Genomic DNA, 27,379 nt, shown 5'->3' with positions numbered 1-27,379 from the left:
ATTTCTATAGTCAGAACTAGGTAGACATCTCACTCTTCCTTTGACTAACTGAGCAGGCATACAGATGAAACTCCTTATCTTAGTCTAAACTTATAAGCGCTTACAATTGTATTGTATAAAATGGATAAATGACAAAAGAAAAAAATAAAGGTCTGCATCAAAATGGATGACAAGCACTTCCAATATGGCATTCACTAAAGAAAATAATTGTATAAGTTCATAAAACAAAATAGGATTTTATGGCATCAAGTTAAGAAGATAATTTGAAGTTTTGTCTGTTTGGTTGTTTTAGGTTATTGTATATATTTGTTAAATCAGACATAGTAAGGCACATACTAGAAGTTTTCCCAAACTAGAATTAGGTAACAAAGTAAGTAACTTCATAAGCTTACTCCCTGAAGAACACTGCTTTGCATGATGGCAAAGAAAAAAAATGAGTGAAAAAGTGTCCCTTTTCTAAAGAAGGGCAAGTTCATTGACAAATAAAGGGGTCTGAGTAGTTTATTACTCTCACCCAAAGAAAGTAGTTTATCCCCTGTTGAGTAATCATGGCAATTTCTCCTACCATGGCAATAGGAGAGAGAAGGAATTAAAACCACAGATAATTTCAAATTTCATATTAGCCGTAATTTTCTCTAACTATACTTTTCACCATAGCTTCTGGAAAAAAGCCAAACAATATCATCTCCTTTAATCTTTCCTCTCCCATCTACTGGTAGAAAGATGGCAAAAGGAATGCAAGCCGAAGAAGGAAGAGAAGTTAAAGGTGTTAGAAGTTATCTAGATAACTGTCTATATTATTTGGACTCATGGCCTGACTAAAGGTTGAGATTTATCATGCATCTTATCCTCTCTTTGTTAAACTGTACTGCCACCTACTACTCTTTTAAACTACCTCGCAGAAGGTTCAGGAAATGCAAAGACAGTTCTGATTTTTGAAGGATCTGCTCAAATATTGAATGTACTAGAAGAAAAGTATGTGTTTGCTTCTCCATCTGTTTTAAAAGGGCTTCTCTTAACTTCATTTTCTTTCACAACTGCTATTAAAAAAAAAAAAAGCAAGCACTAGAGAATTCCTGAAGCATCTTTAAAGACAGGAATATGAAGAAGTTCTCTCCATTTCAAGACTTCCTTTCTCATGGCAAACGGTTGAGGGCGCACCACTTCAAGCCGTCAGGAGAGAGACAAGAATTAAGACATGGCAGATGTAGTCATCATCAAAACTCTGGCTGGCCTACATTCTTGAAGAGAAATTAATGTTCTAAAAGAAAAACCCTGTGTTTTAATTCTAAGAAAATGAAAACGGAAAGATGAAAAAAGATCCAAGTTTAATTATCAATAGCAATAGAAAAGGAAAATCATCGTAAATGCCTTGTATAATGTGAAGTTAGAAAGGATTTTTCACACTCACCAAATCAATATATGTTGAAATAGTTACTTAGGAAATGAACATTGTCCACGTTCTATTTCCAACACGAAGCCACTTGACCTTAAACAAACAACAAACAAACAAACAAACAAGAGAGGCCAAGGTCCAGTATCAATTCCTATCCCATCATTCCTACCCAATCTCCCAGCAAGTTAATGCAAATCAAAGCAAGCACTTCAGTGCTGCTGGTAGTGAGGCTGGTTCCTTTCCCAAGAGAGGCCTGTAAAACAGGACAGTCACTGACAGCAGTACAATTACTGACACAGATACAGACTTTATGGACATGTTTATCTCTGCTGTAAATCCACACTCTCTCTCCACTCCGATTCACGAGTCATAAAGAAATTGCAGATAATGAAAAAGTTGGGGAAATTTACAGCATGTCGGAAACCTCAGACAGCCAGAAGAAATTAAAGAGCTGACTAGGGATAAATCACACAGGTACAATTAAAACTTCCTGCATACCTCCTTCATTTCCAAACTGAGGCACAATCCAATGGAGCTGATGAAAAGTTGAGGTCATGACTCCTCCGGCTGTAATCATTTCTTAACTAACTGCACGTTAAAAATTAGCCAATTCATGGGTCATGTGTAAATGCTGATTTCTTGCTGCTACCTTGATTTCCTTCACTCTCCACTAGAAGCACCCACCCAGCAATTCGGTCTGTAAACAGGCCAAACTGCAACAAGCAATAAATGGAAAGGTGATGGCCCCTCTCCCACTGCCATCTCTGTAGGTGCAGGACATCTTTTACCATCACCACTGTGGACTGAGCATTAAAATGAGAAAGTGGAGCTACAATGGATGAATGAAATTGGAGGTTTCTTCTGCCCCTATAAATAACCACTCAGAAAGTTTCATTTGATCTCTTTTCAACATTCCAAAGGAGATTTTAAAGGACTATTATATTTGATACTAGAATAAGAATTACTTCTCGTGATGCTTGTTTGTTGATAGTGGGCTGAATGAATGCTCTATAGTCTTATGTAACCACCTCTGCATGAGCTTTAAAGTGCCTTCCCTCAACTGCCCAACTCTTTATTTTTTACCTTCTTCTAGTGACAAAGGCTGTAGGAGAGGAGGGAAAAACAAAAAAGAAAAAGGTAAAACAAAACCAAACCCCAAACTTTACCAGAATCTAGATGTATTAATTAACATGTAATTTTGTTCTAATAAAGTAAATCAGAAAAATACCAGATAAGAATGTCTATTTCTTAAATAATAAAGTTTAACAGATCCATACTATTGAAGACTAGAATAATGTGAGTTAATTGTTGGCCCCTCTATTCAATAAGCCTAGAAAATTCTCTGTGAAGGAAAAAAAGATGCTGTCACATGTGCACACTTCCACTTTCCTCAACTTATTTACATAAAACTGGCAGGTTTAAAAAACATCAACCCAAACACTTATAAGATCTGTCTGCAAAGCAGAAATGAAGAACACAAATTTTACCAACTAACTTCCACACAAATGAATGAACCAAGAGTGTCAATAAAGTTATAAACAAGTCAATAGTAATCTTTGTGCATCTATATAGGATGGAGCCTCAACTAAATTAGTGCTAACATGATTTTGAAAGTGTGAGCCCTGTCAAAAAATGAAGGATAACAGGCTTTTTTTTTAGAGCTATGGAGGATGCAATTGACATGATTTCGATTTTGTTCCTATTTGACCCCTTGATGATTTGAGATCCATTTTACACTTCAGAGAACCCAAATGTCATTTTCAATTTATATATTAAGATGTTATTCTCTATGGAATAAAAATAGTTCTAAGATAATACTAAGTTTCAACTCAGACATTACTACTGTACAAATTTTAGGTCATATCTAGCTCATGAATCTCAAGTCTATTCACTCAATAAGCATAAGACATGGTTTCTGATCAGCTTTTGCTTATAATGAAAAGTTCTTTTACCTCATTGTCAGATTGGTGTCCAGTATCAAATAAGAACTATTAAATAGAGGCAGAGTTTTATTTATAAGCTCCTAAGAGGCAAATCATATTTTATCAAATGAGTATTTGAATGAAGCCAGGAAACATACCTACTGTTACTATTCTAAGAGGCAGTGATACCCCTGGATTAAGAATCAGAGGACATGGATTCTAATCCCAGTTTTGCAAATAACTAGGTGTTTCACTGGGCAAATCACTGAAGTTCTTCAAACCTCAGTTACCTCATCTGTTCAAATGGGAATAACAGCAGAAGAGTAGTGAGAATTAAATGAGAAAAGATACGTGAGAAACATAGTAGGCTCAAAAATGCTACTTGCCTTTCCCTCTTCATCAGACATGACTCACATTCCTGGTTCTGTCACTAATGAGCTGTGTGGCTGTCCTTAGGCAAGTCACCTAATATCTCTAGGCCTCTGTTTCTGCATCTGTAACATTGGAGGGTTGGGACTCGATGATCTCTAAGATTCCCTTCCAGCTCTACATGATGATCTATATGATTCACCAATTCTGTCACTAAATTACTGGGTGACTGAGGTCTAAGTCACTTCATTATTTTGGACCTCAAGTTTCTTCACCTTTAAATACTGGAAGCCGAACCAATGGAAAAGTAGATAAGGACTATAATGGGAAATTCATAAAAGGAGGAAAAACAAGTGGCCAGTAATCATAAATTTATCAGCAATCAAAGAAATACTTATAAAAAACACTGAAACATAATTTTTGACCTATAAAGTGGGTAAATACTAAAAAAATTTCACAGTATCTAGAGTTGGCTGTAAGATGCAGGTATATAAGTACTTTATTTACTGCTGTTAGAAATATAATTTGCACAAGTCTTTCTGGAAGTCACTTTGGCAAAGTGTATAAAAAATTTTAAATGTGCCATTCACTTTGATCTAGAGTAAAGATGTTTATCACAGCATGATTTACTTTAGTAAAACACTGGAAACAACTTAAATGTCCATTAAGAGAAAATTAATGAAATACATTATAAATAATCATACAATGGTATTCTGCATAGTCATAAAACTGGTGATTTTCCTGTGTTTTCATGGGTACTACAAGATATTCACAGTTCATTGAGTAAACAAAGCAGGTCATAGAACAGAAATAGCATGATGCCATGTATGTAAAATATATATGCATATGTGTGTGTGTGTGTGTGTGTGTGTGTGTATCTCTTAGAAAGAAATGTTTGAAGGATTAGAAGAAGCGTTTACCAAAATGTTAAAAGTGATTACTATTTTGGGATGCTATGATTTGGGGTAATTTTTGCTTTCTTTATATTTTCTACAATGAATATATATTGTTCTGTATTAGCAAAAAAAAAAAGCTCACATTTAATTTTTAAAATACATATTACAAAAAAGATTCTATGAATTTCCCTATTCTTTTCAGTTAGATAAGCAATACAAACCATGTATATAGTTGCATCATTTGCACAATTTTACTTGCTTTACCTAGACCTATGCTCAGTACTTCACACACATCATTTATAATCATCTCTACAATGCTATAAGACCATTTTTGTTCTAAAGAAAACCCAGGAGAGCTTCTACATGTTAGGAGCTGTTTTTCCTCACACTAGATGCCATTTTGAAAAGAGTACGAAACCCCAAACTGAGATCTTTAAGGGCAGGAAACTATTTACTGTTTTAAAAAAAAGTCACTTTGTAAATACAAACAAATTTTATTTTTGGTTATCCTTTAAATCTCAATTAGAAGCAGCCCTGCATTTAAGAATCCTAAACTGACACTCAGAATATACTCAAGATTGCTGAAACCCAAGCACAGTACCACTGTGGTATTTAGCAAAGCACACTGGATGATGAGGGGTAAGATTTGGGTTGGTTATTTGTTGCAGGATGGCCTGGATAGGCAAACAAGAAACCAGAGTACTTAAGAATAAAAAACTTAACTCCTAAATCATGTTGAAATTTTTGGTTGCTATCCTGGATCAAAAGAATATTTAAAAGTGAATCACCACCTATATCAAGTTACAAAACATTTTCATCACCCACCCCCACAAAATCCTATACCCATTAAGCAGTCATTCCCCATTTGCCCCTCTCTCGTCCCCAACAACCATCAACCTGCTTTCTGTCTCTATGGATTTATCTACCCAGGATGTTGATACAAATGGAATAATACAATAAGTGAGCTTTTGTGTCTGTCTTCTTTTATTTAGTACAATGCTTTTGAGATTTGTTTGCATGGTAGCATGTGTCAGTACTTCATTTTTGTGACTGAATAATATTCCATTGTGTGTATGTACCATATTTTTTAATCCATTCATCTGTTAATGGACATTTGAGTTGTTTCCATCTTTTTGACTATCATGAATAGTACTGAAACGAACATTTGTGCGTAAGTATCTGTTGAGTACCTGTCTTCAATTTTGGGGGGTGCATACCTAGTAGTGGAATTGCTGGGTTGTGAGGTAATTCTGTTTAAACTTTTGAGGAACTGCCAAACTTCCTCCACACCGTTTACATTCCCATCAGCTATCTATGAGTTTCAGTTTCACCATATCCTTAAAAATACTTGTTATTTTCCATTATTATTATCATGATTGCCATCTTAGTGGGTGTGAAGTGGCATCCCATTGTGGTTTTGATTTACATTTCCTTAGTGACTAATGACATTTAGCATCTTTTTATGTGCTTATCGGCCATTTGTATACCTTCTTTGGAGAAATGTCCACTCAAGCCCTTTGCCTATTTTTAAATTGGGTTGTTTGTCTTTTTGTTGTTAAGTTACAAGAGTTCTGTATGTATTCTGGACACTAGACCCTTATCAGATAAATGATTTGCAGACAGTTTTTCCCAATACTGGATTGTATATTTGAAAGCTGCTAAGAGAGTTGATCTTAAGTTCTCATCACAATGAAAACAAACATTTGTAACAATGTGTGATGACAAACTTACTGTTGTGACTATTATGTTGTAGGCCTGAAACTAATAAAATGTTATATGTCAATTATATCTCAGTTAAAGGATTGTCAATTATATCTCAATTCAGTGGTTGTCTTTCCACTTTCTTGATAATGTCCTTTGATGCACAAAAGTTTTTAACTTTAATGAAGTCCAATTTACCTATTTTTTTATTTTGTTGCTTATGTTTTTGGCATCATATGTAGGAATCCATGGCTAAATCCAAGGTCATGAAGATTCATCCTAGGCATTTTATAATCATCATCCAATTTAAACCTTTCAACAATCCAATAAGATAAGTATTATTATTACCGTCATTTTAGACAAGGAAAATGAGACTCAAGAGAGAGGTAACTTGTCAAGGTAGTATATACAAGAACAGGTCTGTTTCCAATGACCAGGATCCTATAATTTTCAAGCCAGTTTTTCTCTGCATACTCACAACATGGCAGCTTTCTTCTCTGAAAGCGGCATGAGGGGGAACAAAACAGAAGTCAAGGTCTTTTTGTAACTTAATCTCAGAAGTAGCATTCCACTGCTTTTGCTGTCACTGATCGAGCCCACATTCAAGAGGAGATGATCACACGAGGGCATAAATACCAGTAGCAGGGGTCATAGGGGACCATCTTAAAGGCTGTCTACCATACTAGAGTTCTGTTTTAATGTTACACATCCTTCCAGGCTGATCTCCTTCCCATTTGTAGCTTTAACTACAACCTATAAACTGATGATGTCCAAAACTCTGCTTCCTATGCAATAGATCCATCCATTCGATAGTCTCCTGGGTATATCCACTTAGATAGCCTACACTGCACTTACAACTGAACTCCCCAATCTTTCTTCTCATAGGTTCTCTTCTTAATATATTTGCCCAAGCCAAAAACTTAATTCTTACTACCCAGATTTCTCATTACTAGCCAGAACTCCCTACTCCAATGCATCCAATCAGTCATGAAGCCTTTCCATTCTACCACTCAGATTTCCAGAACCCATCCCTTATTCTTCATGTCCACTGAGAATTTAGAAGAACCCTAACTTGTCCTCCTGTCACCAACTTTCTTTATTCCTTTTATTACCAATCCATCTTCTACCATGTTGGCAAAGTTAGCCTTTTAAGAAAGTAAATATGATTACATGCCTACTATGCTTAAAATTTCTCATATGCTGCCCATGATGATAAGAATGCTAATGGTTTTTGAGCACTTGTTAAGTGCTAACACTATGCTAAGGTTTTATAAATAATATTGTATCAGATCATCAAAATAAGTTCTATGGTAACAGATCTCAAAGTGAATGTGGTCAGGAAACTCGAGGGGATCCTAGGGATTGGTAAGCCCCTTACAGAGTCCATAACTTTAAAACTGTACATATGATACTAAGACGCCTTTTCCACTCATTCTCTTACAACTGAACAGTAAAGTTTTCTAGAGACTACTTAGTAAAAGATATTGTAATATACTCAAAGAAGTTGATGTGAAAATCTAACTTTTTATCAATACAGACATTAGAGAAATTTGAAAAATGTAAAAAATGCCACTCTTCTCAATTTTTTTGGTTTGTAAAACAGTTATTCTTCACAAAAATATGTTAACTGTTAATATGCAATGGGTTTATTCCTATCTTTAAGTTAATTAATAAATACTTAGAATTTTTCTCAGTTTTAATTTCTAAAAAGCACACATTGATACAACCCACATAAACAAGAGCTCTTTGGGGTCACCATTAATTTTTAAGAATGTAAAGAAGTCCTGACTTAAAAAGTTTGAGAACTACTGTTCTAATGTTTTCATCTCCATGAAGAAAAATGTGAAACAAATGAAGAAACTAGGGCTTAGAAAATAAAGTAATTTGCCTAAGTGGTAGAGTGAGATTCATAATAAAGCTCTGTGACTCCAGAACCCAGGCTTTTTTTTTTTTAAGAAAAGAATGACAGAATGCTAAGTCAAAATTATAAACTTCTGCACGTCAACAACATCATAAAAGGTTAAAAGACAAACAATCAAACTAGAAAAAATTATCTGCAACAAATAATACAGGCAAAGTGTTACTCTCCTTATTTTATAAAGGACACAAAAATAAACACAAATTTAAAAATAATCAATAAGCACATAATAAATGTTATAAATGTTTAGCTTCACTGTTAATGTATAATTATACCTCATAAACACCATTTACTTCCATTTATATATAAGACACAACATTAAGTAGAAAAATCAGGATATAATATTGCATACGCAGAATAATCCAAATGATGTTAAAACAGACACTTTTTTTATATATACTGTATTTTAATAAATAATTCTTATTTTTTATTGAAGTGTAGTCGATGTACAATGTTAGTTTCAGGTATACAGCAAAGCGATTCAGTTATATACATACATACATCTACACATTTTCTTTTCAGATTCTTTTCCGCTATATGTTATTACAAGAAATTAAATATTGTTCCCTGTGCTATACAGTAGCAGAACCCAGGCTCTTAATCACTGTATTGTCCTTTCCTAATAGCTATTTATCATCTGGCTCCTACTCACTTTTCTTTAGGTAACTGTTCTTTCCCTTATGTTATATTCAGGTCATCACTTCTCTCACTACCCTTAGTTTCTGCAAACAGAAGTATTACTTACGCTATATTTTGAAAATGCAATTCCTACAAGTTGATCACTACTTTAAGATGGTATATTTCTCAAAGCTTTCTTTAAACCAGACAAACTTAAGCTTTTCAACCTATCAGTTATAGATAAGATATAATTTCTTGGTTCTGGTCTCTTAAGAGTCTCTTCTTAGAAACAAACCTCCCGAAAGGTCTACAGTGACACCAACAACCATACTAATCTTCCAGTGAACATGTTTTGGATCTATGCAATAGGGACTTAAAGTCATTGCTTCCATGTTTCACACTGGTTACAATGTACACATTTCTACAAAGGGTCTATGAACTGAAAAAGAAAAACTATACTGGACAGCAAGCCACTAAAGATCATGCACAGTGCTAAAGGGATTCCCTAAACCTTCACAACAAAGATGCCCCAACAAGCTCTTTTCCCTTGGCAATTTTCTTCTTCATGCTGGCTTTTCTTTCTAGTTGACTGGGGAATTGGACAGATTTATTTTCACAAGATGTATGTAGCTCCAATCCCCACAAAGTTGCTTTTTTTTTTTAATGTTTAAAAGTATTCCTCCAAAGAAAACTATCTAGCAGGCACAACTGTTTCTAAAAATAATCCACTGCACAGGGTGGATTTCCCAATCTGAGTCATGCTGTTTGGTCTTATAGGCACAGCACTTACCTAAGTTATTAATAATCCAACTGAAATCAATGGTTTGGTATAATTTTCCCTGTGGTTTGCCCATCCCATCCAAATAATTTTTCTCTAGTGTAACAAATCTCCATTGCTTAGATCTGCTGTTTTGATTTTATATTACCACTTCACTCTGTATTTCTTACACCACTAGCCATAATGGTTTCCAAATACATACAAAAAGATCTGTCTTCTATTTTTGTAATTAAGTGATGCAAGTTTCAATTACTAATGTGAGACTAAAATTTTCCTATTCTTTCTTTTCCAATTCTAAAATAATTACATGCATCAACTGGGCTGTTAGTTCATTAACGCAGGTTCTTTTCTCATGTAGTGCCAAAGTTAGTCAACAAATAAACAGGGTTTTCAAGAAAAGTGGTTTCCCATGAATTTTCAAACGATAAGTGGTAACACATATAAAAATATATCACTCAACAAGGTTGTCAGATAACTTATATATCAACCCAGGAAAAGAGTGAGTTAAGGAAAACAATCTTCACTTTCTCCATTTGAATTTTTTCTCTGTATGTAACCATCGATGATATTCTGATATTACCATGGAGAAGTGAAGGAAGAAAAGAATTCAGCCAGCCTAAGTCACACTAGTAATTTACCATTTATTTCTGACATACTACAGCTTTGACATTATCACAACCCAAATTAAAATTACAGAGGTGGCATTAACAAAAAAGGAAAATACTGCCAATCTGAACTACACTAAAATGTAAAACTTAATATTTAAATTAGGGAAATCTGAATATGGATTGCTCATCAGATAATTATATTACGTTAAATTTCTTGAGTGTGTTAACCATATTGCAGATGTGTAGGATAATGTCCCGTACTTAAGAAATAATGCTAAAAAAAAAAAAAAAGCAGAACTAATGCTAAAGTCTTTATGAGGTGTCATTGTGTCTGCAGCTAGTTCTCAAATAGCTCAAGAATAAAACAATAAAACTAAAAATTATACAAACAGAGATAAAGCAAATGTGACAAACGTTAACAACTGGTGAACAGGTTAAGGGCATATGGGTACTATCTACTGTACCTTTCTTGAAACTTTTTAAAGAGGTTTGACACTTGACAAAATAAAAATTTAAGGAAAAAAACAAACTTTGGTTTATTTAAAAGAGTGAAAAGGCAAGCCACAGAGTGGGATAAGATATTTGCAATTTATGTAAAGGACAAAGGAAGCATATCAGGAATATATAAAGAATACTTGGAAATCAATTTTTAAATCAACAACCCAGCTTTTAAAGATGGGCAAGAGATATAAAAAAGCACCTCACAAAAAGTGTTATTCAAATGTTCAGTAAACATATGAAAAGGTGCTCAATCTTATCAATCATTAGGGAAATGTAAATTAAAACTGCATTGAGATACCATTCTACCATTCTATTATCATAGCTAGATATAAAAAGACTGAGAATATACCTGTTGGTGACAACTTGGAACAACTGAAATTGCCCATGGGCTTGTAAAATGGTATAACCATTTTGGAAAACTGAAACTATCTACTAAAGCTAAATATATATATACCCACAACCTAGCAATTCTACTCATATTTATGTATACAACAAAAATGCATGTACCAAAAAAGGACATACAGCAAGAATGCTCATAGTATTTATTCATAATAGCCAAAAATTGGAAACAATTCAAAAGTCCATTGTTAGCAGATTGAAAAATTAACCATGTCATATGCTTATAATGATATACTACACAGCAATGAAAATAAGCAAATGACGGCTATGGACAATGACATGGATGAACATCGTAAACAAAATGTTGAGAAAAAGAAGCCAGACACAGATGAGCAAACAGTTTGTGATTCCATTTACGTAAAGTTCAAAAACAAGCAAAATTCTCTTATGATATTATGGGACACAGTAGTGCTTGCCTTTAGGGGAAGGGCAGGTAGTGACTGAGAGAAGCATAAAGGAGGCTTTATATCTCAGAAAGGTTCTATTTCTTGATCTGTTCTGGGTTGTGGTTATATGGGAGTGTTGATTGTATGAAAATTCACTGACTTGTACATTATAATTTGTGTACTTTTTTCTATGTACATTATACTTCCATTTAAAATAATTTATTAAAGAACAAAGCATGATGGAACAGTGGAATATTTTTATATCCTGAATCTGTTTCATTTTAGTTCTTTTTCCTATGTAGTCTCTATCTAAAACTTCAACCTGTCAAATTCAACTATCCTCTCAAAGGACTTCTTCACTATTATCTAACCAATTTAAAATGTATCCTCCTATAATAAAGCCAATCAAATGTAACAGTTCTTCCTTTAAAAATATCATTCTTTTCTTCTATTACATTTCTCAAATATTTTTCAGATAAACTAAACATTGGTAGCTTTTATCAAGCTTTTAGTTTAGACTTAATAGTTAGAGATACTTTTCTTGTACCTACCAAAAGTCATTATTTTTCCAAATTTCCTACAGCAAACTATGTTGTCATCACCTATAAACTCCCATGCAGTATCTCGACCTTCCCAGATCATATTTCCAATATGAACCAGTGGAGAAAAGGAACTGACATTACTTTTAAAACAAAAAAACATGCTTCATTTTGTTGAAGTCTCTAGAGTATCGAAAATTAAATGAATAGATAAACAAACCAAAAAAATCAGAAAATGTCAGACTACTTCCCCAAGAATGGAAAGAGTTATTCTTATACTGAAAGCCTGGAAAGAAACTCAACTCCTGTACACACCTACTGAAATTACGCAGTTCTCTTCTCCCCTTTGTCATAACAAAACTACATTCCAAGCCAAAGAGGGGAAAAATTATCAGGTCCATTTTACTTCTTAACTAAACAGCTGCAGTTCCATTTAAGACTAACATACATTCTCTAAATGGTTCTTTGCTCCTCCTGAGTAGTTAACATTAGAGTCCAGTTCTCCAGCTACAGGGAAGAAAGGCTGAAAACAGAAAGCTGGACAAAATCTTGGCCAATGTTTGCTTATGAAAAGATGCCTCTTTCGCCAACTAAATCATCTCTTGCCCCTGACCCAACAGCTTACCACTCCCTTCTGTTTTCAAATTTCTACTTCGGGAAATGAAATATCATTAACTTTCCCTTTGTTCTTCATCACTTGCTTAAAATGATCAGTTATTATTAATGGGTCTAGTCATTTTTATTTAGAAATAATCCACAAAAGAGTTCAAAATTTTAACTGTGCAGGAAATTAGACTTTCAAGTAATTATAATTTTGTGTCTAACATGGTATATAATTTTTCTTCTTTTTTTAGATAGTTTTTTCCCTATGCAACAGAATATAATGTGTCCATTGTTGACTGTCTGGCAACTTCAGAAAATTAAAAAAAGAAATCACTCAAGACAGCCATTAAAACATACCGGTGTATTTCCTTCCAGTCATTTGTCTATGCCCATGCTCTCAAAACAAAACAAAAAAGGAAAAGGAAAAAAACCTGATGACTTTGTGTTCTGCAATTTTTCACTTCCATTTTCACTTGCAATTATCCTTACATATAATGAGTATTTTCCTGTCATTAAATGCTCTTTACTGCTTTAGCATGATTTTAATGCATACATTGTCTTCCACTATATATATTATATTTCACTTAGTTATTCAATGCCAAACTTTAAATTCTTTCACTATGTACATCTTCTTACCTATCATACACTTTGTAGAATTATGCAGGATGCTACTTTGAAACCAACCCCAAATAAATTAATTTATGCTCTGCCTGCTTACCTCTATTCTTCCCCTCCCAACCCAAAAATCAAAAGAGAATGAAACACCGCAAGCATTTTATGGTAAAATCCTCTTTGTGTGTAAAATCATTTGAGAGGCAATGTTGGGCTTATGAAATAACTTGACTAATGGATGAAAGATATGAACGCTTATAAGCCTTAAAGGTAATTTGAGGCTTTGTGTATCCTAATTTGTTAACCAAGGGAAAAATGAGAAATAATGGCATGTTTTTTCCCCATTATCGTAATACATTTTTAAAAACAAAATACTTAAGGCTAAATTGACAGTTTCTAATTATGAGGAATATTCTTGATCCCTTCAAAGTGGGATTTCTAGATTTTATACTGTATTACCACTTGAATAGGATGCCATGCTAATGACTATGATGAGATGGTACAGTAATGCATAAAACAAAACAAAGAGTTTCATTTGGTACTTGAGAAATGCAGATTACAACACTGTAAGGTGCTTTTGAATCAAGGTTGCTGGTTTTATTTTTTGAGTTAAAACAATTTAAATTTATATTTTCTTGAATTTCCAGTTCTTGTTAACAGAGATGATCAAGAAACATGAAGAAGTTCATTTTTATAAGTGAAGAAATGAACATTAAAACAAGACATTAACATTTTGCCTATAAAGTTGAGAATGACTTTAAAAAATTACAATCCTTGGTGTTAACAAGGATGTTTGGGTAAGAAGTGCCTTTCTGGAAGATAGTTTGGCAGTATATTTCTCTCTTAATTAGAGATCCCACAAATCTCCAACTTTATGTAAAATATAGTCCTGTAATGTAGTTAAGCCTTCACAGGAAGACTTACCTCTGGTGCACATATAACCCAAATATTGCTATTAATTAATAGATGTATCATCATCAAATATTTTGTGCCAATTACTGTTTTTCAAATTTAAAATTTGAAATTTTTTGCAGTTAATGAAGATTTGGATGTCTACCACATACAAAGGCTATAACAATTTCCTGAATAGTTATACATCGCTAACTGAATGAAAAAGCACTCCTATGCAAGAAAACTAAACAAAAGTAATTTATTCAGCTAAGAGGTTTAATGATCTGCCAAAGCTTATAAGGACACCAAAAATTTTTTTTCACTTATTTTATTTTATTTTTATTGACATACAGTCAGTTTATAATGTTGTGTTAAGTTCTGATGTACAGCATAAAAGTTCAGTCATACATATACATACATATATTCATTTTCATATTCTTTTTCACTATAGGTCACTACAGCAAAAAACCCACTTCTGAAGTTATGGATATCCTGTTTCACACATTCATTTTCCTGAGAAAACAACTATCTAAAACATTACTTATTAACGAGGTGATATGACCGAACTAGACTTTAATTCTATTAGTAACGCCAATCTATGCAAATGAATTTTAGTTATTTCTAAAATAATTAACATGCCTGCCTACTAAGGGACATGTGAGTTAGGTGATTTTTTAGTTTTACCAAGTCTCTCTCCTCTTTTTGAATTCCCTATCATGAAGCAGGCTCAAAACAGGTAATTAGGTAAACTAATTACAATTTACCCACTACGGCCCATCCAGAGAGATGGGCCCACCCTATCCTGAAAATGATACACCTGAAACATCTATTGTCAGTATGCTTCTTTCCATTTTCACTGACACTATTCACTCAAGTCCTCAGTCCTTCTTGCTGGACTCACACTCCTTGCTAGCTTCCAGCCTCCTGTCTCTACTATTCTAACCCATCCTATGCATGAATGTCTCTTAAAGGTATGTGACTTTCCTACTCAGAAATGTTCAGTGGTAGAATTTTTAATGACATAGAAAAATAAAATAAAATTAATGAAAAAAAGCACAAGCTAAAACTACATACATATACTATAGCCTCAGTTATGTTAAAAAGCATGTCTGTGTATACGTATGGGCACACGCAGAAATGTACACACATATATCCCTACATAAAGGGAAAAGGGAGGGCCAGGAGACAAATGTAAACTGGTTATCTCTTAGTGGTAAGACTATGGTTATTTTTACTTTCTTTTTTATCTTTACAATGTGGTAAAATCTCTTTTAGTAAATAAAGTATATCTATAAACCCTCTAAAATGAACATATAGACAATGTTATAGTCACTAGAATACTTTTTAAAGAACATTTCACATGTTTCCCATTACCTATGAGTCTAATTCCTCATCTTCTAGAGTTCAAGGCCCTACTCAGTCCAGCCTCTCTCTCTCTCCTAGTCCCTTAATATAACCTGGGTTCCTTAAGGACCAGATTAGATCACTCACACTGTTCCCTGAGCATAGCTGTACTTTCAAACTCTGCTTGTTCCAAATGTTCACTTCATCTGGAATATGGTCCTTTTCCATTTCCACCCATCAAAAACCTATGTGTTCTTTAAGGTCTATTTTCAATAATCCAGAAATAGCAAACACTACCACACCCCTTTCCCTGGTCTACAACAGACAACACTATTTGAATCCAGACTCTGTCTCAAAATCCTCAATTCAACGGCCCAAGGCAATCTTTACTAATCAATCCACGTTGACATACAAAATGAAACTTATCTGCCATTCCTGTAACAATCTAATGTAATTGCCTCTTCTCCCCAACTCCCAAAGTTCTTTGTATTCTTTATGGAACTTATCTCCTCAGCCTTCTATCAAGACTCACTTATTTGGAGGGAGGGTACAGCTCAGTGGTAGAGTGTATGCCTAGCATGCATGAGGTCCTGGGTTCAATCCCCAATGTTTCCATTTAAATAAACAAACACACCTAATTATCCCCCACAAAAAAAAACCCCAAGAAAAAATTTAAAAGAATGACTTATTTAATTGTCGAATCTCCCTTTCCTACTAGATTTTAATCTGCACAAGGGCAGTGGTTACATCTTATTCATCTTCACATCCCCTACAGAGCCTTGTAGGAAGCAGGCACTCAAAACAATTGCTGAATTGAACACTTGTTCTTTTGCTATTATCTTATCAGTCAAAACGGCTAAATATTGAAAGCTTTATGCTAAAACAATGAAATTCTTCTTGAAAATCTAAGTTTATTTCATCAATTTTAGCTAATATTCCTACTTTAATTTAATAAGGCATTGTCTGTTATCACTTGATAACCAGGAGAGTCAAAAGATAGAACAAGATAAACTGACAATACTTTGAAAAAAAAAAAAGATAAACTGAGATTAGAGAGCTGAACCCATTCACAGGGTCTTACATCCAAGTACGGAAGCTACTGAATTCAAACCACCACACTTTTGGGGTTTTGTAGCAATCTCCTTTATCAAAAGCAAAATGTTATTTCTGACACTAGAGAAACTGCAGGACTCTGAGCATCAACAATATATATTGGTTAAGAAAGAAATTTTTTAAAAAAGATGGAGAGATGAAAAGATAAAGCAAAAAGCTAAAAATCAAGTAAGGCATCAACAAAGTTAGGTAAGTAGTATGGTAAAGTCACAGGAATTTGTAACTATATCAGAAACCCAGTTCAAGAGATTTGGGTAGAAAAGAAGCCGGAAATACAGTAAGACTCATGCTGCCACCTAGAGGTTAAAGGCTGGTGAAAAATCATTTTTCTCCTTGACTGATCAGGTACAGTTAATTTAACTTTTAACTATTATAGACAGAGGTACAGGTCTTACAAAGTAAGCCAGTCAAAGAAGTCTGATGTCAGGCCACAATGAAGACTATCCAGGGTGTAAAAGTTCCAGTTATTCTCTCCCTGCCCTCCTTCCTAGACTAAAAGAATAAATTAACAGATCAAACTGTTCTTCAGAATTTTATCTAGATGAAAAACCATTTCTAAATACAAATGGCCACTTTTTCAAAAATCACATACCTTGAGGGTGAAAAAGTCCTCTTTACCACAGGCTAGCTTGGAAGCAGAAGTTTTCCTTTGGTACCACCACCAAAGAAAGTTATACCAAATAGGTTCTGGTGCAGACAACTTTATCAATGTAGACTACCAGGATGAAACATCAGGTCTAAACGGGGACATCTCAATCTTTTGATAACAAAATGTTCCTTTTAAAAAACTAGTGATTAAATTTAGCCAAATAACAGTTCTACTAAAATAGCTATATGAACATACAGGATTAGACAGACTATAAATCAGAAGTGTTACCAAACCCAAGTTCACATGCCTGATATGCAGTGAGGCCAAACAAACCAAACACTGGAGGTTGTATGTTTATTACTTATTAGTAGTATTTTATTTTGGTGGGGGTGGGAGAGGTAATTAGGTTTAATTTAATTTTAGAGGCGGTACTGGGGATTGAACCCAGGATCTCATGCACTCTAAGCACACACTCTACTACTTGAGCTAACCCTCCCCACCTGAACAGTGGAGTTTGAAGCAGAGAAGGGTGTATTCCAGGGCCAAGCAAGGAGAATGGGTGGCTCATGCTCAAAAACCTCAAACTCCCTGATTTTCAGGGAGTTTTTATAGGCAAAATTTGGGGTGAGGACTGCAGGGTGTTTATGGCTTTCTTCTAATTCATTGGTGGTGAGGTAACAGGGTGGTGTTACAGGAATCTTGTGCTCAGCCTGAAGTTACCATCCTCCACCTGGGTGAGGGACTTAGTTTCTGCAGAACTCAAAGGTATTCTCTTTTGGATATTCCTTAAGGAGGAACCGAGACCCTGTCATAGGCTGCATTATTGTTTCTTGACTGCTCCTCCACTGTTTCTGCATTCCCTCCCTTCCCTGATAAGCAATCTGCCCTTTGGAACTCAGGGAAGGTCAAGGAGGCTGAATGAAGCATATTTCCTACAAATAAGAAACAGGGGACACAGAAAGGATTTGTACCTAGGAGTGTCCACAGTGGTTCTACTCCATTTCAGAAGCAACTACTTATATCAAAATAAGCTAAATTTCTTAAAGCTTTTTTAGACAATAATATTCTCAGTCTGATCTTATTTACTAATAACTTTTTAGTTAATCATTTTTTATGTAGTGCAAAGGTAATTTCAAACCAGTTTTAAGTATATAAATATAAATCAAATTGAGATTTTTATTATATGGTATATGGTGAAGTGTAATCAAGAACAAAGGCATCAAATTCAACTTCTTCATGATAAAAACACTCAACAAACTAAGAATAAAAGATAACATCCTCAATCTGACAAAGGGCATCTACAAAAATCCTAACATTGTACTTAATGTTTTCTCTCTAAGATCAGGAGGAAGACAAGAATGTCCACCCTTGCCACTTCTATTCAATACTGTACTGGAGTTTCTAGCTAAGGCAATTAGGAGAAAGAAAGGAAAGGAGAGAAAGAGGGAGGAAGGGTGGAAGGGAGGAAGAAAGAAACGAAGGAAGGAAGGAAGTGAGAAAGGAAGGGAGGAAGGAAAGGCATCCAGATTGGAAATGAAGAAGTAAAACTATTTGCAGATGACATGGTTCTATATATAGAAATTCTTAAGTAATCTACTAAAACACAATTAGAACTAATAAATGAGTTCAGTAAAGTTGCAAGATGTAAGAGCAATATATAAAAATTAATTGTACTTCTCTATAGTACCAATGAGCAAACTGAAAATGAAATTAAGAAAATAATTTCATTTACAATAGCATCATAAAATAAAAATACTTAGGAATAAATTTTAACAAATGAAGTATAAAACTTATACTTTGAGAACTACAAAACATTGTTCAAAGAAATTAAAGAAGACCTAAATAAACAGAAAGACAAACCACATTCATGAATCATTTTAATTTTATTTAAATTGCAATATTCCCCAAACTGATCTACAGATTTAATGCAATCCCTACTAAAATCCCAGGTGACTTCTTTGCAACAACTGACAAGTTAAAATTCCTATGGAAATTCATAGGAAACAGAATAACCAAAAACACTTAAAAAAGAACAAAGTTGAAAAACTTATACATCCCAATCTCAAAACTTACTACAAAGCTACAGTCATCAAGACAGTGAGGTAAGAGCATAGAAATATAGGTCAGTGGAATAGAACTGAGAGTCCAGAAATAAACCCTCGTGTTTATGATCAATTGATTCTTTTTAATGGAGGTACTGGGGACTGAACTCAGGACCTCATGCACACTAAGCATGTGCTATATGACTGAGCTATACCCACCCCCATTATGATCAATTGATTTTTGACAAATATGCTGAGAGTTCAATGGGAAAAGCCTTTTCCACAAACGGTACTGAAACAACTGGCTATCTATATACAAAAGAATGAATATGGATCCCTACTTCACACCATATACAAAAATTAACTTAAAATGTATCAAATACCTAACTATAAGAGCTAAACTATAAAACTCTAAGAAGAAAACATAGGCATAAATCTTCAGGACCTTGGATTAGGCAATGGTTTTTATGGTATGACTTCAAAATACAAGCAACAAAAGAAACAACTGATAAATTGGACTGCATAAAAATTAAAAACTTTTGTGTCTCAAAGAATATCATCAAGAAAATAAAAAGACAACCCACAGAATGCAAGAAAACTTCCTGAAAATCATGTATCTAATAAGTGACCTGTTTGTAGAATACATAAAGAACTCTTACAACTTAATAATAAAAACACAAATAATCCAATTTTTTAATGGGCAAGGGATCTGAATATAGTTCCCTAAAAAAGATATACAACTAGCCAATAAGCACATGAAAACATGTTTCATGTCATTAGTTATCAGGCAAATGCAAATCCAAACCACATACCCGTTCCACTTCATATCTACTAGAATGGATTATATAATTATTTCTTTATTTATTTACTGTACATTTAAAAAAATTGAAGTATTTACAATGCTGTGTTAGTTCCAGGTATATGTGTGATAATTTTTTTTGAGCTTTTATATTTGAGTTTATTCTTTAGTTAACTTAATGGAATCTTCACAAATTTGCATGTCATCCTTGTGCAGGGACCATGCTAATCTTCACTGTATCATTCCAATGTTAGTATATGTAAAAACAAATAATTAGAAAGGATGTAGAGAAACTGGACTCCTCATACACTGCTGGTGGGAATGTAAAATGGTGCAGCCAGTATGGAAAATAGTCTGACAATTCCTCAAAAGGTTAATTGTAGAGTTTCCACATGACCTAGAAATTACACTACTAGTTATAAACTCAAGAGAATGAACACATATGTCCACACAGAAACTGTACATGAATGTTTAGAGTAGTATCATTCATACTAGCCAAATAAAGGAAATCCCAATTGTCCATCAACGAGTGGTTAAATATCATGTGGATAACTGATGGATAAATGTATTATTAGACCATAAAAAAAATGAAGTATTGATACATCCTACAAAATAACTGAACACTGAAAATAAGAAAGAAACCAGTCACAAAAGACCACATATTATATGATTCTGTTTATAATGAAATGCCCAGACTAGAAATTCAGAGACAGAAAGCATATTAGCGGTGGCCTAGCCTGTGAAGTTTGGGGAGACATGCAGAGTGACTGGTAATGGGTACAGAGTTTCTTTTAGGGTAATGAAAATGTTCTAAGATTGATTGTGATGGTTGCACAACTCCAAATATACTAGAAATCACTGAATTGCATCCTATAAATAAGTGAATTATAGGGTACATGAATCACATCTCAATATAGCTGTTATAAAAAAGGAAAAAGAAGAAATGCATCAGAACCCCAGTCTTTACCCTTGGTTTCAAACGGCATGACCTGCTGCTTTCCCAATCTCCATTCTACTTAAAAATATTTTGAATATAGCCAGTAAGTAGGCATCTGAATGACCACTAAAAGGTTTGTAGTTTCCAGAGACAGGGGGAGAATTTTTTTTTAAAGCATAAATATTGTTGAGAATCAGTACTCAGTAGGATTTATAATAGTTCAATGGGTCTTAGGAATAAAGCAAGCTATGAATTGTTGCAAATTACAAGACTAAATCAAGATCATGCTCAGATCATAATAGCGATGGAATAGGGTAGGTAAATGATAAAACCAAACTATTATCAATAATCTTCACATTATCTTTACTATGTGTGGTTGATCATCCACTGTTGTAAGAGAAAAATTCCAGACATTATGAGACCTTCAAATGTTACTTCTCATCACTAAAATACAAACTACCCAGAAAAAGAACAATTTCCAGAAGCTTCTACCTTTTCAGTTTTAAGTCCACGGATTTCATTTAAAATAATCTGTCATTTCATCTAAAGGCATCAGCAGCTGATCACTCATTCAATCAGCAAATACACACTGCACATTTACCATATGCCAGGTAAATGTGGGCTACAAAAACAGCTCAAAAATATGATTCTTTTCTTAAAGAGTTAACAATCAATGCAAGAGAGAAAACATATACCCCAAATCTCCCAGAATGGTAAAAGTACCATACAAATGAAACAATCAAATTGCTCTAGGAGCAATGTAGGCGACCAGGACAGAGAGTTCACTTTTCAGATCAGGTATAAAAAGGAAACATTGATTAAAGAGGTAGATTCTGACTAAATAATGATGGGCAAATAAAAGTTCTAATAGGTCAGGGAGGGGTTTCTGAGAAAAAGGAATAGCATGAATAGAATTTAAGAAGATGGGGAAGTGTTCTGGAAGTATATTTCAAATGGGGACAATGCATGATGTTTGGGTAGGGGAGAAGTAAAAAGGCTAGACATTACACTAGGGCCAAGTGCAGAGGATTCTGAATACCATACTAAGGAATCTAAATTTTAGCGTATAAATAATGAAGTATTACTACTGACTTAAGGGCAAAGGACAAACAGAAGCAAATGGTACTTAAGAAAAATTAGCCTGGTAAGTGGTAAACAAGATGGACTAATATGAAGTAGTTGAGAGGCAGGGAGACCAGTTAGAATGTGACTACAATAGCTCCAGTAAAACAGGAAGGACACTGAACTCAAGTGGAAGTAACAGAAATGGACTTTATATGGTTAAGTAGTTTTTTATATTTCTATATGTTTCATGGGAATTTCATATAAATTAACTGCCCAAATCAAGCAAAAGGGCCCCAACCATGAAATGCTATAAATACCTATACAAAACATCACTGCATTCCAAAATCTGCACACCAAAAGGGTTATCTGAGACATAATCACATACCAAATCAAAGGGCAGGGTTCGGGTTCCAACAGACACAATCTAGTTTCTATCAACCCTAGAAGGTTCACATTATTTCTATACTAACATTTAACAATGCTCTAGGGAAGTGGCAAACAATCATGTTTGTGAGGACAAATATTTTTTGCATTTTTTTTCTTCCCATCATCTTTATCAGAGCAGATATTTGCATGAAAACAGGATCACTGGTCCTTGGGGATTCATCAGTTCCTATTGCTTATTTTTCATCCATGTCATCCTCTCAATTAATGCAGGAAAGAGGATTGAGACATCGAAACACCAGATTAGGGTGTCAAGTAAATGTCAACCCCTAGAGTAGATGAATAATCTGTAAGGACAAAAAAAAGATCTTGTTTTTATGCAAATACACTATACACAATAAAACAAAGAGAGACCATATCCAAGAAGTCGAATACATATCAATGTAATTCTTTCCAATTCTAAATTTAAAAACTATTGTCTATATGTCAGCTAATTGTTACAATCAAGGAAAATGACAATCAGTGGCAAAGCACTGCTACAGAAGTTGAAATAAGGCTGAATTTTAAACTATAAAATAATTTTGAAAAATCTCAGCTGTGATCATGGGACTCATTGGCAGAAACAAGCGTTTCTACTGCAGAATTTTGGTTCCATGCATAAGGTCACTGACTTAGGTGACTTTAAATCCTTACCTCCAAAGCCTTAAGTTTTAGAAATATAAAAACTTAATAGTAATAATGATTTTAACTGTGTGGATTAAAAACTAAAACAAACCATACCAAGTTTCTGATTCTGTGAAAAACCCTTAAAATAGATTTATTGATCCTCACAGAACTGACTCATTATTCTAAAAACTGATAAACAAAAAGAATCATTTATTCAGTGAGAACAGCTTTCAAGGTAATAAATAACAAATAGTTGATAAGATATTCACAGAAAAATTCTAGCTAATAAGAAGGAATGACAGGATTAGTATATTACCATTTTGCAACCTATAATAAAATAGTGAATCTAGGCAGTTTTTAAAGGCTGCTAAAACTCTGGGTGTAAGACTGATGGAGAATTTTACAATGAATAATAGATCAGGCTAACAATACATTATCAATAAATTAATCTTAGTATTACAAAGAGAGACAAGCAGATACGATGAACCCTTCTAATGAACGTATGCAATATCATTTATGAGATATTTTTGCCAAAATAAAAATAAAAATCAATCCTGTATCTGTGCAAGCTTCTGTATCTAAATTCCAGGAAATAAAAAGGAATAGATGAACATATCAACTGCTTCCCCAGGGATGTAAGCAACAAAATCCAGAATGTGGAAAATTCTATAGAACAAACTACTAGATTTAATAAATGATAAGAGAAAATAAAAAGGAGGTAGAACTATGACAGATTAAAGGAGACTTAAGAGTCATATCAATCAAATACAGTACCTTGTTTAAATCCTGATTCAAACAAACTAACTATAAAAAGACAATTATAAGTCAACTAGGGAAACCTGAATTGTGATTGGCTATTTGATAATATTAAGCAAAAATTTTTAGGCATAACAATGGAATTGCAGTTACATTAAAAAAAAAAAAAGAAGAAGAGAGAGAGTGTCCTTGTCTTCTGGACTCATATATGAAGTTATTTGGTAGTGAGATAATACAATGACTAAGATAATTATGGATGTTAGTATAAGTGAAACACATTGGTCACATGTTGACTATTGAAGCTGAGTCATGATTATATGAGGTCAATATTCTACTCTCTCTCCTTCGGTATATTTTAAAATATTTTCCATAATAAAAATTGGGGGTAAGTGCTTCATTATCTTTCTCAGTAGGAAAGCAGAAAAAGAAAAACAAATCAGAAGGAATATAGTAATCTACAACTAACTAGAGACAATATTGTTGATAAGTACATTTGGTAATATATCATCCTCTTAATACAATGAGCATAAACTTTTATTTCATAAGAAAAACTGACCAGAGAGATAAAGCATTAATCACTATGATCATTACAGCAAATATTATCCAGAGCTAGAAACAGAATCAAGTTCTGTACTATACCAGCCTCGCATTCATGAATTTAATAATCACAGATTTGCCTTTTCATTATAAACCCTTGAGGTCAATGATATACATGGAATTAGTAATTTTGCCAAGACATAAACTTTAACTACAGGAAATTAATGACTAGGACACAGAGGAGTTAGGTAACAGTGAGTGAACCTAGCAGACCACCCAGCAACCATATCTCTGCTCCTTAATTCACGAAGTGAGTTAAAAAATGTTTTCTTGAAAAAAGAACATCAACTGCTAATGACAGTAATGGAAATAAAGATAAGATAAAGAGGACTAAGGACGTGTTGATTATTAGTCAAAAAACAAAGTTTTATATTAAATTTTAAAGTGAAATATTGAATTTGGCAGTAAAATCAATGATATGAACAAATCCACCATGTGTTCTATAAACAAGAAAAACAATTTATCAAACTCTTGTTGGGATTGCACTAATCAGTGAAAAACTTGCATTTTTGAAGAAAATTATAAGCTCCAGTAGCTTCCCAAAATTGTGGATTTATGAAGGTCTGAGGAGGTACCTACCCACTGAGAACAAAGCTCTAACCACTGTATGTATGTATGTATGTATGTATGTATTTATTTATTTATTTATTCATTTATTTCAATTACAATTCTACAATTCCTTTTCCAGTTTTAGAATGGTTATAGTATGAAAAGAGATAGAGTTTATAAAGAAATAATTTTAAACTAAAAGAATGGAGAGCAGACAGGAATAAATGAGAACTTTAAAAGCATTACTCAGAGTGACAGATTACATTCTTGTCTGCTACATATCCCTTCCTTTGGGGAACCAATCCTCCCCAACTGCATTCCATGTGATTTGAGTTGGACTAACCATTCCAATCTGAGTCTGCACCCAGGGCCCAGGCCTGGCCCATCTCAGTGCTCTGTGCTACTAGGCTAAAGGCCTGGTTCCAGGATAGGTACGTGACAAAAGATGGAACAGTCAAGAATCCTTCTCAGGACCCTTCTTTCGGAAAGTTCAGAAAAGATGTTCTTTCTTTTGGGACTATGAGATTTAAAGACATATAAACTAGAGATCCTTTTGGCTACCTTCCCCAGTGCTAGATCAAAGAATAAGATTATTGCATGAGTGAAGCAGAGACTTGAAATGAAAAACAAAAGCAAGAACAAGAGCATATTCCAAAGACATCATTAAGAGTCATGGATCTAGATATGCTCAAAGCTATTTCTACTCCTAGAATTTTGATTAATGTGAATACAATCCTTCTTTTGCTTAAGCTAATTTGATTTGACATTCTATCACCTAAAACTCTAAGAGTTTCCAATATACTTCCACTGTACAGAGAAAAATAACTTATAACCTAGTAATAAACTCAGTAACAATTCTGGCACACTGTATCATAAAAGGCACATTTTAGATTACAGTGGTTTTTTACCTTTAGAATGTCTAATAAACATACTTCCTGAATTATGCAGAACTCATCATAAAATATACAACACGCAACCCTGAATAAATGTGATCTGGGTACTCACACTCATCCAGCCCCAACTGATAGGCCAGGTTCTGAAGGCCTCGTACTTTCTCCATCAAATTAGCTGTGGTGAGGCTCCCCAGTTCTGAAACAAAATCATTTATTTCAATACCATGTCTTTTCACTGCTTTCTAGTAACAACTCATTTGGTTGCGAATCCTTGTTATACAGTTTTCAAGTTTAATTCCTATAAAATAAGTAGAAAATGGATCCATCTCTCTTCTCATCCAGTCATTCCCTCTACACACATACACACACACCCACTTAATGAGAATAGACTTAGTAGAAATATAATAGCAAATTATGTAATTTATCCTGAGGATCCTTTTATAGCATTTATTTTGCCTATCATACAAAATGAATACACCAATAAAATATGAAAACTTGTAATCTGATATCGCATTGAGAAAGCCTACAGACAGCAGACAGATCACTGCCTTAGGAAATGGACATTATCTCCACTGTCACTTATATGTCCTTATTATGCTAATTAACAATTAAAAAGCAACACAACACTTACTGTTTCTCATTTCTCTAGGTTTAGAAAACAAAGATTAAATACTAATTCAAACTTTACCTTCAAATCAGATTCCTATAAAAAAATTTTAAATTTATCAGATAAAAAGATAGTATATTTAAAAACTTACTTTCCTAGATTTTCATTTAAATAACACCTAATTCCTTTCAGGTTTAAGACACAGGTCAATTTGAACGGAACATAATGATCTGATCTCTTATTAAAACTTTAAAGTTTCCTTAGAAAATATATGCTGATGGAATATTGGAACATTAGAAAAATGAACTCGAGATGCCCTTGAGACTTAATTTTTCCGTGGTTGGAGGAGGGGATCTGCTTTTAAGATTTCATGCAGAACAACGAATTACTTCCGAAATCAAATAAAGGTGTTATTTTCTCCCACTTATCATGCCACACTTATTATCTCTATCTGGCATAAGGAGACTTTCTTGATCTGTTCAGCTGCTTAAATAGCTTAAGAATCCCAGATTTTTACCTTAATTTCAGTTTATTGCTTCACAACCATCATGAATCATCAGCAGAAGGATAAAGAAAATTAAATAAATAAAGTAGGGCAAAATCAAGGAAAATTAATGTTTTTTAATTTAAATTTCTACTTTGTGGTTGAGTTTCAAGTCATTTATCAAACAACAATATTCACTACCTACAGTACTCTTTATGGGAGAAATTGATGAGATAGAAAGAACTAAAAGACAGGTCTTAACCCACTAAGGGGTTGTCAATTAATAGTACTGACAACAATATATAGCAGTAAATCCTAAATAAGGCACTTGTGTTATAGCAGTAAGAGACTAGTCTTAAAAGATCAGAGTTTAAATTTTAACTCTTTCTAACAAATCTTGGTTAGGTTAACCTGTGA

The 27,379-nt window shown here is 33.8% G+C and overlaps 1 protein-coding gene and 1 non-coding gene across 8 annotated transcripts in view; both read right to left on the bottom strand.

The window, feature by feature from the left end:
- LIN52 (lin-52 DREAM MuvB core complex component) overlaps positions 1–27,379 on the bottom strand; it is a 91,925-nt gene that overhangs the window by 53,924 nt on the left and 10,622 nt on the right. For 5 of the 7 annotated variants that reach the window (XR_001459211.3, XM_072963407.1, XM_072963409.1 and 2 more), the window contains exon 5: positions 25,984–26,067. Coding sequence is in view for 6 of the 7 variants with exons in the window: in XM_072963407.1 (XP_072819508.1) it covers positions 25,984–26,067 (84 nt within the window). In the remaining variant the exon portion in view is untranslated. Of the gene's footprint in view, positions 1–3,714; positions 3,813–21,611; positions 22,758–25,983; positions 26,068–27,379 lie in introns of those variants that run through there. The other 2 variants (XM_072963408.1, XM_015240770.3) reach the window with 2 other exon arrangements.
- On the bottom strand, positions 20,196–20,301 carry LOC116281129 (U6 spliceosomal RNA). Its single transcript, XR_004190580.1, has one exon. It is a non-coding gene; the product is annotated as a U6 spliceosomal RNA (small nuclear RNA).

Source organism: Vicugna pacos, chromosome 6 (genome assembly GCF_048564905.1).
Source record: "Vicugna pacos chromosome 6, VicPac4, whole genome shotgun sequence".
Classification (NCBI taxonomy): Eukaryota; Metazoa; Chordata; class Mammalia; order Artiodactyla; family Camelidae; genus Vicugna; species Vicugna pacos.
This window is presented reverse-complemented; position numbering and strand designations above follow the sequence as displayed.